Source organism: Meleagris gallopavo, chromosome 4 (genome assembly GCF_905368555.1).
Source record: "Meleagris gallopavo chromosome 4, MGAL_WU_HG_1.1, whole genome shotgun sequence".
In the NCBI taxonomy this organism is placed as follows: domain Eukaryota; kingdom Metazoa; phylum Chordata; class Aves; order Galliformes; family Phasianidae; genus Meleagris; species Meleagris gallopavo.
Genome location: NC_139407.1, coordinates 14,194,814 through 14,208,480, shown reverse-complemented (window position 1 = coordinate 14,208,480; position 13,667 = coordinate 14,194,814). Strand labels below are relative to the sequence as shown.

The 13,667-nt window shown below is 41.7% G+C and overlaps 1 protein-coding gene and 1 long non-coding RNA gene across 3 annotated transcripts in view; one reads left to right on the top strand and one right to left on the bottom strand.

The window, feature by feature from the left end:
- Nucleotides 1–13,667, top strand: part of LOC104910564 (uncharacterized) — a 60,474-nt gene that overhangs the window by 19,075 nt on the left and 27,732 nt on the right. The window contains exon 2 of one of the 2 annotated variants that reach the window (XR_793197.4): nt 7,858–8,029. This is a non-coding gene — a long non-coding RNA (uncharacterized LOC104910564). Of the gene's footprint in view, nt 1–7,857; nt 13,646–13,667 lie in introns of both variants that reach the window. The other variant, XR_014882763.1, reaches the window with a different exon arrangement.
- The window catches only part of SLC20A2 (solute carrier family 20 member 2), a 30,607-nt gene continuing 24,980 nt past the window's right edge, over nt 8,041–13,667 (bottom strand). Inside the window, exon 10 of the mRNA XM_003205466.5 lies at nt 8,041–9,527. Within this exon, the coding sequence (XP_003205514.1) occupies nt 9,363–9,527 (165 nt within the window). The 3' untranslated portion in view covers nt 8,041–9,362. The remainder of the gene's footprint in view (nt 9,528–13,667) is intronic.

The window sequence follows — 13,667 nt, the reverse complement described above, 5'->3', positions numbered from 1 at the left end:
ACTTCTCCAGAAGGGGCCTGTAGTAACAATAGGGTGCTATTGACTAAAGGCTGGAAAATGCTGGCAATACCATTTCACTACATAAAAACTTCATATTGAGCAATTTGAGACTATAGAAAGGGCTCTCATACATATGCAGAAAGAAGTGGGCATACACTGTTATTTCTGTTGCTCCGAGGAGAACCTTGCCCAGCACTTAGCCCTATCAGCCAGAGAGAAAAAAAAAGCTTCCTCCCAAAAAAGAGTAACGAGAAACAGAGAGCTTCCCTGTGGTTAACTCCAAGTACACACAAGCTGATCTCATAACCTGCAAATGATGCATATGGCCAAGTCAGTCCACTGCTTCAAAACCAAAAATTATTATAGAAATCATTAAAGGAAAGGCAACAGACAACAAGAATGTGGGTTGCTTCTTGGTTTAGGCAGAAAATGCACTCAGAAGACCTTTTTACATGATGCCTTTGCAGGATATACGGCATTTTGCTAAACGGGAAGAAACAAACTTTCAGGAGAGAATAAAGGCCAAATGAAATCAAACCATTTATTATGACAAACAACAGACTACCACTCAACCTAGGTCAAGTCGTGGCTGTAGAGTGTGGCTGAACTCAACCTCTTCTCTTCCAAGCCATCCATCTCTCAGCAAGGCCATTGCATAGTTCTTAATCTAGTTCTTAATCGTATGCTTTTAAATATGCTGGCTCCGTTTTTATTTTTAAGCTTACCTCTAACTACTTGAACTCTTTTCCTTCTCATTTCTCTCTCCTCCACTTTCTTTCATGCTCTACCCCTGCCCATCAGAGTCTCGTTTTATCATGTGTCTGGTCTTAATCAGAGAGATCTTTAGAGTAGCTCTTTCTTGGCAAGCATTTTCATGATTGTCTTCTTATAAGTGAAGCTCTTTTCTCACAGGGCCTGCTTCCATGGTATCAGCCCAGAGTAAACAAGGCAAGATAAAACTCCAGGACTGAAGGACTGGAAAGTCTAGGGTCAAAAAGCCGTTGAGGACAGGGTTTTTGATTTTTTCTGAATTTAGACATAGTGCTTGCAAGGTCTTTGCAGCCCCACCATGCTATAGTGACAAGTTACCCAGATTTAACTGCATGATATACAAGAAAGCATTTCCTTTGGCTTGCTTTTAACTTGCTTATCAACCTGATTTCTCCTGTTACAAAATGTATTCCTCATCCCTGTAGGCTGTAGACTTAAAATCTAAACACTCTTGGAAAACTAGTTGTATGACACTGAGTTGATGTGGTACCAGATGGTTCATTAATGGACCACAAGACATTTCTGCAGGCCAACAAACTGCTTAAGGAACTCCAAAGCTCACCTTTCTTTTCCCTGGCACCCACAGCTGTACAGCTGACTGACATATTCCTTTCAACACTGTCTCATCATGAAAAAAACCTGTCCTACAGAAATTTTTCCTAATCCCCAAAATACATCTTTATCGACAAGCATGATCAGTTCGAGGTTACACAACAACGCAGATATGTTTCTCTCTTAGCTTTCTCATTGTAACTCACTTATAGCTACTTTGCCCTGGGCTGGGTGCTGTGCACCCCCTGACACTAGGAAAGCAGAGCTCAGGCTAATTTGTTGGCGTGCACCACCTAGCGATGGCTGCAGGCTGGCACAGCTCTTATCCTTCCGGCGCAACGTCAGGGATTATGACAAAATACTTTTGGAAATCAGAGAACTCTTATGAGCTGCAGTAAGACTGTAGAGCAGATGAAAGGGAAAGGTGAATTCATTGAAACTTCCTATGTTAACTTCATTTTTAAGACAGTGAAGAAAGATGAGCTATTTCCATCTTTCAGCTTTGAGATACCACTTCAGATTTCTAATTTCGTTGGCCCTGACCCTCTAAATAGGCTTAGTCCATTTCATAGAGACTGAAAAGTCATCTAGGGTTTGCTTTTTAAAGAGAAGTCAGGTTGTTACAGCAGAAGAGCTGAAGACCAGAGGGTAGATCACTCTTTATGTAACAGTGCTGCAGTTACTCAAGCTTGGCTAAGCAGAGGACAGCTGCCAGTCAGCATCTTGGAAGAAGCCAAGTCAAATATTCACTTTCTTTGACTACCTTAAATCAGAGCCTCTGCTTCTCATATTACATTCCAATTCTCTCTCATCTTTGCCATGTCCTCACCAGCAGCACGTTTCCTTTTCAAACAGCCTTTGTAGTGAGAGAAAGTGCCTGGAATTTTAACAATAAACGCTTTGAAATGTGTCGTTTCAGCGAACAGTCTGCTCCCCCCTCCTTTTCCTTCCTTCTTGAGGTGATTCAGTACAGTTACTAGCTTACCTTTTATTTCTTGCCACTCTCTTTTTGTTGAACTTCTCCTTGTTGCTCACACTTTCTTGGTAGTTAAGACTATTTGCCATCATGCAACACATTTAACTACTTAAAATACTAAGAAAAATGCATCCTTTGGTTTCTTACCCCCTCTCATTTTTCCTGGGCTACCCATTAAATAGCTTGCAAACATGGTCAAATACAACTTGACAACTTTACAACAATACAACTTTTGCAAAGCCAATAGCTTTCTCTAGGCACTTAACTATTAGAAACAATATTCATCTACTTGCCATAGTGTTGTGGTTTAGCCTGGCAGGTAACTCAACACCACATAGCCATTCTCTCACTCTCCCCCTTCCCAGTGGGACTGGGGAGAAAATTAAAAAAACAAAGTAGAACTCATGAGTTGAGGTAATACCATTTACTAAGAGGCAGAAAAGGAAAAGGATAATGGTTATGACTAAACATATATAAATGTATATAACAAGCAATGCACAAGACTGATGCCCAGCTAGACCCCCAAGCATTGAAGAACCAAATGAGCTCCCACTCCTTTCAAAAATCCTTTTGCATGATGCCATATGGTATGGAATATCCCTTTGGTCACTTTCAGACAGCTATCCTAATTCTATTACCTCCCAGCTCCTTGGATCCTTTACTACAAAAGGCCTTGGCTCTATACAACACTGCTTAGCAGGCAACTATAAACACTGGTGTGTTACCAACATTTTTTTCCTAGAACCAAAACATAGCATCATACCAGACACTGTGAAGAAAACAATTCTATTCCAGCTCAGACTAATACATGAGGATATTGTATTGCCATTATTGCTGTTTCCTCTCATCTTCTGCCTTTCTATCTTCACCCCCCAGCTCCACATAAATGCTGTCAAGGAAGACACTACTCTGAGCCACGTCAGAACATGAGCATTATGAACACCTCTGAGTCAATGAGGGCCCCTTTACAGTCCCATGACTTCTTTCCAGGGAAGAATGGCTTTGAGTGAGAAGACAAACATAGTCACATAGCATAACTGAGACCCAATAAAACTATCCCTGGTCAGAAAATTTATCAACACTGAGAAATCTTGATGCATCCTAGTTCTTTTGACAGTAAGAACAAGCTGTTTGGAGAACATCATAATTTTGTTAGCTTTTGGGAAATACACCTCCGTGGTCCTGATTCAAGCATCTGCATGTTGCTCACCACAAACTACTGATGCTTTGTACCTAAATAGTCCTTCAGTTACTGCTCACATTGCTCTTCTCCTTGACACTTCACTGTTTCATTGCTTCAAACACCTGCTTCAACACAGCTGTGATTACCCACTGACTACATACTATTTTTCTTGCACAATTACATTATTTTTTTCTACAAAGGGAAGTGGGCAGTGTTGGCCATCAGACATAGCACTGGGTACAATTTATTTGAGAGCAGTAGAGTTCAAGGTCACCATAAGACAAACTCATCCCTGTGTTTGGAAGTTAATTTCATTTCAGTCCTTTTAAGTACTCTTTACCAGAACATCTCACAGCAGACTTATTTCCATTAATGGTGCAGGGCAGTATTAAAATCCTGAATGCTTGCTCTTGCCAGGAGTTCTATATAGGGTAATATCTGCTGCTCGGCTCCACCAGAACTGAAAATGCAGTGGTAACTCATAAGCATTGTATATATGAGCTATAAGTTTGTATGTGCCACGCTAGTCTGAAAACTAGTAGATCTACTTATGATCCTCTTGGTTCTACCATCCATTAATCCAGGGAAACAAGTAGTGTTATGCACTGGTGCTGATGACTTACATGCTCTTGGGCATACTGCCTAGAATCGTTTGTGAAGTCATTCAGGGCAGATAACTACTAGTTTTACTGAGTGTGGATACCCCAACATCTCTCTGAAATACATCCTCTATTTTTTATGTGCTTTAAGTTACCTGATGCTACCACATCTGAGACAGCAACTTCAATTATAAAGACTGATAAGGAAAGAATCCAGATTTTGTTGCTTGTGCTGATCCCACATCACAAACAGACTCTGTATCTAGAGGCTGATCAACAGTATGGCAAATTTCTGTAGGTGTTCCAAGTATTTCTGGAAACTCCAGTTAGCTTGAACAGTGATGCAATAGGCATATGAGATCCTTCAAACCAACAACACACTCTGGACCAAGTGTTCAACCATGCAATTCTAAAATGCATCACTGGTCAGTAACATGTTTTCAGAGAAAGGTTACTTTGGTAGGATAACCACAAGCCAAGCTCACTTGTGGCAATCAGTGTGACGATCAGTGTGACAATCTAACTTGATTCATTGCAACTGAAGTAATCTTTTTCTCCTGGGATCTAAGATAGTTAAGTATCACACACCCAACACAATTAGATTTTGATCTTTGTACAAACTCACCTTCGAGCTCTGGGGGGAAAAAAAAACACCAAAAACAAACAAAAACAAACAAACAAACAAACCATAGAACAACATATTCTGCCAATGTTTGTGTTTTACAATAATTTTCTGCTCGGCTCTGTTGCTAAGCAGAAAGGAAGGGGCTTAGAGATCTTCACAGCAGCAATAAAATCTTGCTTCAGTTCCAGCTCTCTTTCTCTCTGAGACCAGGAGATGGAAGCAGTGCTCCATCAGATCTATCATACCACCTCAGCATCTTTAAAGCAAAAGTAAACACAAGGTAAAAGACAAGGTCAGACACCTTTAAACCTTTCAAAAAGACTTTTCCCAACAGTTGCCTTCCTTAGGGAGAAATATCAACATATAAATAGAACCATATAAATAGACCTTCATCCAAACAGCCTTCTGTTCTCCAAAAGCACATATTTATCCAGATCCTTTTCAGTATCAACTGTTTTTCTTAAAGACCATACTCTGCCTCTTCACTGCTCAAGAGTTCCCAGGTCTAGGCTATAAGCTCTCACCAAGAATCCTGAGTCTCTCTACTAATAGTAAACAACAAAGAAGCCCTAAGTAGTGCCCCATAACCTTCTATTACACTACCCTATGTATTTCCCAGGAGCATACATACACAAATACACCCTGCAAACGGCATTAAGTTATATCCAACAAAAGTAATCTCAGCACAGTTGGAATAGGCAGTTCCCTAAATCCAGGAGTTCTGAGTTTTAACTGCCTTCAGAACATGGAGTATTCACTTTGGAGTCATGAGTCCAACAGGAAGGTGCGGGAAAAAGAGATGCTCCCACCAGGAGAACAAACAGAGAAACAGGTTGCTACAGCACAAGACAGCAGCTTCTCTAGTGCAATCACACTGCCAAGCAAAGAACAACTAGTAGCAACAACCAGTCCCAGTAGAGACCATCAAGAAGATGTGCAAGAGCAAAGCAGCTCTGAAGGCAAGTAAGCGAGGTCTAACAGAGAACAAGGCTACCTCCAACCACTCTACAGCACATCTTCCAAGAAGGGAAGTGCAGACTGGGCTTCTATAGAGCTATGAGCCATGGCCAAAGAGCGGAGATACCCGAGAGGCCTATTAGCCCTTACTAGCCCTGCTAGTTACTTAGCTCTCTTCTATCTGATTTGAATTAAGGATATTACCACTGGTCCTTCATATGATGTAAGAGAAAGCAGACAGTTCATTTTCTGAAGGTGTTTCTATTTCCTCTGAGAAAGGAGTTGTAGTTGTCTTGAACATTTTAATTATGTTTCTGCATTCCTTCTTCACACTTAAATGTGTTTTATAGTGGCTGAACTAAACTGGCTGCTGCACTTAAGCAGTTCTTTGATTCCCATTCTTTTTAAATTTAGCAAGGGTAACGAGGTGAGAAAACTGGGGTTGTAATCATCCTTGTCATTCCACATGGCACAGCTGTGCTATGGCTGAGAAAACAGCACTAGTGTTGCAGGTACTGGAACTTAGGTCAGAAATTGTGTTGGGATTCCTCTGCTTTTACCACATATGTTGCTGCATGAGGCTTTCAGTGGGATTTTCTGAGTGAGAAGCTGAATATTGGAAGAATAAGGGGTAGAATATAAAAATTCTACCCTTTTGAGAGGGGCTAGATAGCTTTGTTGTTGTCTCTTGGTTTAGCTATACGTGTTAAGAAAGAACAGTGTGCTAATTGTGGAGGGAAAGAAAAAGTGTATTAAATATATTAATAAGCATTTAGACTGGTAGAGAAAGTGGGTAGGAGTGAAGCTAGGTTTTGTAGCACATTTGATTACCCATCTTGGTAAAAATTATTTGTGTGAGTGAAAGTCCTCATTTTCATGTTCTGATTGGAACTGATTACACGTAAAATTAAGATCTTTCTGGTATTAGGCTCCTTTGGTGGTTATCTCTTTGGTGCTAAAATAGACACTAGCAGCCCTACCGGTGACCACCACACTTCATGCTTCACAGGTGAAAACGTTAAACCTTTTGCTAATGAAAGGTGATACTGCAACATAACCATTCTACTTCAAAAGGTTGATCTTTTCAGGAAGCCTCAAAAAGCTTCAGCCTTGCAAGGTTCATACTTTAGATCATTGCAGGTGTGATGTACAGCACAGGGTGGATCTGAGTGTCCTGGTGGGAAATAGGTTGGCCATGAGCCAGCAGTGGATAAGAAAGACAGCGTGATCCTGGACTGCATGAAAAAGTGCATGGTTAGCAGATCAAGGGAGAGGATCCTTCCCCTTCTATTTTGTTCTCGCGAAGCTACATGTGGAGTACTGTGTCCAGTTCTGTGCTCCTTCAGTTCAAGACAGGGGACTTCTAGAGCGGATCACAAAGATTATGAGGGGCCTGGAGCATATTCCTTTTGAGCAGAGGCTGAAAGACCTGGGACAGTTCAGCCTGGAGAGGAGAAGACTGAAGGGAGATTTTGTCAATGCTTGTAAATACCTAAAAGCCAGGTCTCAAGAGAATGGAGACAGGCTCTTTTCAGTGATGCCCTGTAGCAGAACAAGGATCAGTGAGCACAAACTGGAACATAGGGATTTCCGTACAAACATGAGGAAAAGCTTCTTTACTGCAAGGGTGAGAGAACGCTGGATCAGGCTGCTCAGAGAGACTCTGAGTCTCTGGAGATACATAAAACCCTCCTGGATGGTTTCCTGCGCAGCCTACTCTAGTGAACATGCTTTAGCATGGGGGTTGGACTAGATCTGTGGAGGTACCTACCAACACCTACAATTCTTTAATTTAAATAATATAACATGAAAATAGTGGGATGAGGGATGAGATTAGGAGACTTGGGGTGAAGCTAGTATGCTCCTGACCTGGCCCCAGCCTCAGCACATGTGGAAGCTATCACCCAAACTGGCTCTAGCTGAGTAGATTACAGTAGGCAATTATTGTGTATTTGGGCATTGGCTGCGGTACAAGGCTGCAGTTTTGACTCTAGGACCATGTTCTGATTTTTGAGCTGTATGCACTGTTTTTCTTATATGATGCTATGCCAGAATGGTGTCATTGTTTCTTCCTCATCCTCCAGTGAGTTATTCTTGCAGGTGTCCTCTTCTAAATTCTGCACTGCAGCTTGCAAATGATGCCCCAAAAGCCAACAGAACCTCATACTTTCCTTTCCTTTGTTCAACTTTCTAGGCCCTTCCAATTTTTCAAATTCATCTCAGATATCCCTGGGAGCAGCATACATTGCTTGTGGTCAGCAGCACAGACACCACCTTGGAGACGGCATGAGTCGGTGAGCTTTTCCTGCTTTGGTGCCCTTCCCCAGCACGGCTAACACAGATGAGAAACGCTTAAAAAATGAGAGGTAAAAAGTGATTGGGGCTGTTTATCTTTTATTATAAATTTAGTATGAATGACCAATGGAAAAGTCACAATGGAGTACCAAGACCGTTTATCAAAATTTTAGCAGCATTTAAACAGTAAGAGATTGCCAAACCTCTTCCAGACACCCCTTGCCCTTTGCCTCCCACCCACCAAACAGTAACCTTCACCCAAATGTGCTTCCCGAAGCTGTGCAGGGATTTAGCTCACCACCTCCTGTGTCAAGTCCCCTGAGCTGCCATGAGGAATTGCATCCCAAGTGCAGGCCGCCAATAGCCAAAGCCCCTAGCCATAAGAGTGGGGCTGAGTGGGTTTTGTGGCCCCGCAGCCACGCCAGGCAGCCCCACTTCTGTACCAGAAGGCAGGCAGCCATGGCTCACTGGACAGAGACAGAGAAGACTGATGGTCTGTGCTGGCACTGAGACTTATGGCAGGGCTATGGGACCAGGGCTTGAGGGAAAGGTGGAAAGTAAGAAGTGAGACACTTCACGAAACAAAGTCAGTGGACTGCCAGCTAGCGTGGACAACAGTGTTCTGCCTACTAAGCAACAACAAGTAGAACAAACTTTTTTTGTGTGCTTTTTTCTTTTGTTTTGTTTTTAGTTACATTAAGATGGGAAGAGCCTGGCTGTTGGTAGCTTGGTGAAAATAGTGTTAAATTAGAGGTGAAGAAACACAACACACATCCATACGTGTAGACAAGAATGTACTATTGGCAAGCTTCTTTCCCCTGCTTCTTTGGTACTTCCTAAACTTTCTTATCCAAAATATATAAGGGGGAAATGCACCATTTAAGAGTTACTGTTTGTAAGTATTTACAAAGACATAACCATTATGCTATGATACACCAAGATCAATATGATATGAACAATTATCTTATGAAAAGCACTTTATGCACATTTTGTTCCAGTATCTTAGTAGCTTTAAAAAAATTCATGTGTTACGCAGTCTTGTACCTCGCTTCTTATATCAAATGGACAAGAAACATTTCCTAATCCATACTTCTCTTCAAAAGATTAAAAAATTGCCACCAAAATGATATACTATGTACAATTTTTTTTTCCTAAATATTAAATTCTAGGCAATTATTTTCACCCCACTAATAATATAACTTAGGTATTGTTACCTACTATATGCATATATATTTATTTAATACATAAGAATGGCACCACATCACCATGTCACCAATATGACACATAGTTATGTACAGTAGATAAGAAGTTAGATATGGAAGATGGATTCTCTCCGACCGGTCCTTTCATGGGAACGCGTATCTCCTTGATGCTAGCTTGGCTACTTCCCCTGTTTGTGGCCCTTCAGACGTAAGGTAGGATACCATACATCAGCAGTGCCATTATCCCCGCACTGAACAAGCCAGCCACTGGGACAGTCACAAACCAGGCAAGGAAGATGTTGCGGAAGAGGCGCCAGTCAACAGCTTTCTTGGAGCGGATCCAGCCAACGGCCACCACAGAACCCACCTTGTAAGCGTGGGAAGAGAGAGAAAGAAGAGATGTGAGGGGTATGTCCCAGTTCCTGCACCATGTCTGCACCAATGCCAGTCAGCTGATACCAGGCGATACTTGAAACCGGTGCACTTGAGATACAGAGCTTCTGGTGATGATGGCTGCCCTCAGTCAAGCCCTCCACAGAAAGTCAGCCTTTCTAGACAAACCACCAAGCAAAGCACCCAGAGCTAACATCCTCCCTGCAGATGAACACATAAGCCTGATTCTAGGGGGCATGCAAACTACAGGAATATCAAGAAGCTTGGCTTCAGGTGGGGAAAATATCCTCATAGACACAAACAGGGCAGCTGAGGAGATTAGTGTTTCAGATAAAACACGCTGAAGCAAAGCTACAGCTACTATCTGTCTATCATTTATTCCTTCAACTGTGTTTTCAGTTCATGAACTTGGGTGTAAACCCTTCACTGCCTCTAACAAAACCTGTAGACTCATACATGTCTATTCAAAGCAGATAGTAAAGCATTAAGGAATGTGGAAAGAATATTCAGTTTTGAAGGAACTGAAACTCCAAAACACAACCAGGCTTATGCTCCCCTCCTGCAGGCTGAAATGACATCCCTGCTTCTTCCTTGTTCATTTTCTTAATGGGAGAATTAGTCCCTGTCTTTAGACTACAAGCAACTGATGCGTGGAGCCAGGGAAGTTATAAATGCTGGAGTGTGATAGGAGAGGATATCTGATCCACATCTTTGTTAATACCTATGTAACTTCTAACTGCTGCCTCTTTTTAGAGGCAAAAGCGCTTTGTTGACAACTCTATCACTCTCGTATCACTGAAACAAATGCTCCTTTGACAGAACAAGGAAAAACTTAAGTTGATGTTCTGGGACTTGAAAGGCCTTGGTTTAAAAAAAGCGTGAGAAGTCCCCACAGAGGAGTGGACCCAATGCTTTGAAGGTCAACTTCAAGGCTGTGTGAAATTACACGAAGGACCATGCTTTACAGGAGGTATTCATCTGAGGGAATAAAACTAAAAGATTGTTTTGTTTTGTCTGTAGGTTGACCTGATCTAATAAGGAAATTTGCTAGATAATATTTAATCTGAATACACCAGGACTGGATAATGTGCTAGGCTTAGCTGGGGGAACATGAGGCCTGTCTGTATGTGGCTTGCAGGAATCTCAAGAAAAAGCAGCACCTTGCCCAGAAAAAAGGAACTCCCAGCTTCTGAACATCTCAGGTGTTAATCCAGGGAAACAGTACTTTTCCAAAAGCTCAGCTGTTAGGCTCTGCTTTACACTTTGCATGCTTTTAGCACCAGTGACATGCTACAACAAGGAGCGTTGCTTATTGAGCAAGCCTGAAATTTACATACGGTAATCTCTGAGTCCTTCCTGAAATTTAAAAGGTATCAGCAATGACGGCATTGGTAATTTGTTTTAAACATCATCAAAGTTTAGTTGATTAATAGTAATCCAGATGGACTAACGGTTAGGAGAGTAGCTAAAACTTTGGTGTAGGGCAACTACACCTTCTGTGGAATTTCAGATGACATCTACTTCGAGATTGGTTTGAAACCAGCGCAGTTTGCCTTCAGTATGCTCTGCTCAGAGCAGATCAACAGGAAATTCCTGTGCAGTGGTGCATCAAAATAATACCCAAACTACCATAACTGTTAATAGCAACACAGAGAATGTTTACAACACCTGAAATAGTAACTGCAAAATAGATCTGGCAGTATGACCTCAACAAAGTTACTTTTGTACAGAAAAAGCACCTACCTCCTGCACTCTGCTTTTCTCAGTGTGTTACAGCTGAGAAGCACCTGTTTGTAGATCTCACATTTTACAGTAAACAACAGGCACTGTGTATCAGACCCACCACTGGCTGCTTGCCTACCTGGGCAGCAGAAGGGGGAGGCATGCATTCACAGCACACTGGCTTTTACATGCTAACCTCAGGCCAGGCTGAACAGGTGAAATCATGTTTCTGCTGTTTAAAAAAAAAAAGACACTTCTGTCTCAATGGCAACTGCTTCTTTGATGTGTCTGCAGCAAATTCCATAGGAAAAGATGGAGGAGCTGGCAATGCTGTCAGGAGACATTTTCCCATGGACTGAATGACAGATAATCATTCTCTTATGCCTTCTCTGGGCCCTTGACCAATTGATCTCTCAACTCACAGTTTTGTTTTGCTGAAACACTGAGTTGGTGTAGTAGCGTGATGTTCTAGAACAGCCTAATCCTGTTAGGAAGTAGATCCTCCTACTAAGAACAACCTATCTAATTATACATAGCAAACTGCAGGTAGGAGGTGAAGACTTAACCACATTAATTACTTTTATGGAAGCATTTTTTGAAGAGTTAATGTGCCCTGCCCTTCGAAAAGACCAAGCCTTTGACTGTGTTGAGTCAATGAATACATTCTAACACAGCCCTCTCATTAGCTGATGGCTTCCAAGAAATTTCCCTTTTGCATTTAAAGTTGGTCTATTTGTCTGCACCAAAGTGCATTTTCTCTTTTTTGATGGCTGACTAGAAGGCTCCAAGCACACAGTGCAGATAATCAAAGCTGCATTATTCTCTCTGGCAAATTCTTCACTGGGGATTTGACTTTGAGTCAGCTGAAAGGGAGATGTTTTGGAGCTACCATTTTCACAAGTGGTTCATGTGTTAGAAACTTTTTCCTGCTTGAATCAGAGGAAGCAGTTAGGCCAACATTGGGAACAGCCTTTCAGAACAGTCCAGGCTTGGCTACTGATCAAAGGACTCTACAGCAGAAAGAAATAAATGATTTTGCAACTCGAGAGCTTTCTGAAGAAGTAGTTTTTACTAGAAAAGGCCAACTGAACTAACTCTGGGTGTTCTGCGAGATTTGTGGATTTTAAGATTCTTTCAATGCCACTGGTGAGTAATCCCAGCATCTCACTGCCTGCCTGCTGCATTGCAGAGCAGTGAGAAAACTGCCAAAAACCTGCCCTGGCAGAGCTGGGAGGGCTGCAAGGTCCCCCAGGTGCAGAAGAGAATCCCTCAGGATCTGGCTCTGCTAGGGCTTATTGGTACATCTCAAAGCAGAGCGCCTGGCAGCTCTGGCTTTGGGGATCCTCACCACGCCCTACTGGAAGGTGATGCATACAGCCAGCTCTGAGTGCCCAGGAGTCCATGGGAAAGCAAAGGGAAGGCAAAAATTATACTCATGAATTTCCTGGGGAATCAAATTCGAAATTCCAACTGTGTTTTTCTGCAGTGCAAATGTACAAATGCTCTGTGATGTCTACAAGGTTCTACACAGGTTTCCTCCTATAACATGTGACACAATCTTTATTAATCTTGGCTATACTTCAAGATGGGCTTTTAAAAATATATATGTGTGTACATATATTTATATATAAAATATCAAATTACAGAGACTGTATTCTGTGTTATAATGCACAAAAGTGAGGATGAATTGGTTTAATAGAAGAAAGAAATTAAATTATTAGCGTAAGGATGTAACGCTGTTTTTTTTCATACAAGCAGCTCTAAACTACATGTAACCCGGATCACACAAACCACGAACCTATGTTATTTTAAGAAGTCTATATTAGTTCAATATGACTAAGCAAGGATCAAAGACATTCCAGACTTTTGTGCAATTACTTGTAATGCTAACTTTGCTCAGCTGTACCTGCTTTCTACAGTCTTTGGTGTTTTGTCTGCATGGTGCATCGCGTAGTGAAGGCAATCTGCAGCAATTGGTATATCTCGTATTTTGTTATGGTTTGTCCTAGTGATGTGATTTACTGATGGGGTCACTGCAAACTCCAATACCTTGCAATGGGTGGAGCTTATTGGAATACCCACATTTGAGGCTACAAGTACCGTTAGCGCACACATTACTTCAATGCAAAATCCACTGTGAAGAAATAAAAAAAAGACATATGGAAAACCTGTAGTAAAAGAGTTATATGCAGGAAATCCCATGCCATGCACTTATCAAGAAAGTGAAGTATAAATGATGAATGGTGTGCAGCCTCTGAACAAGGGAGAAACGCTACACGACCAGGTTCTAATGGCACCTTTGGAGGAAACTAGGCTTTTCACTGCCAGATGCCCCTGCAATTGTTTGCTTTAAAGTGAGTTCACGTGTAGGTAAGCAATGTTTTTCTTTAAC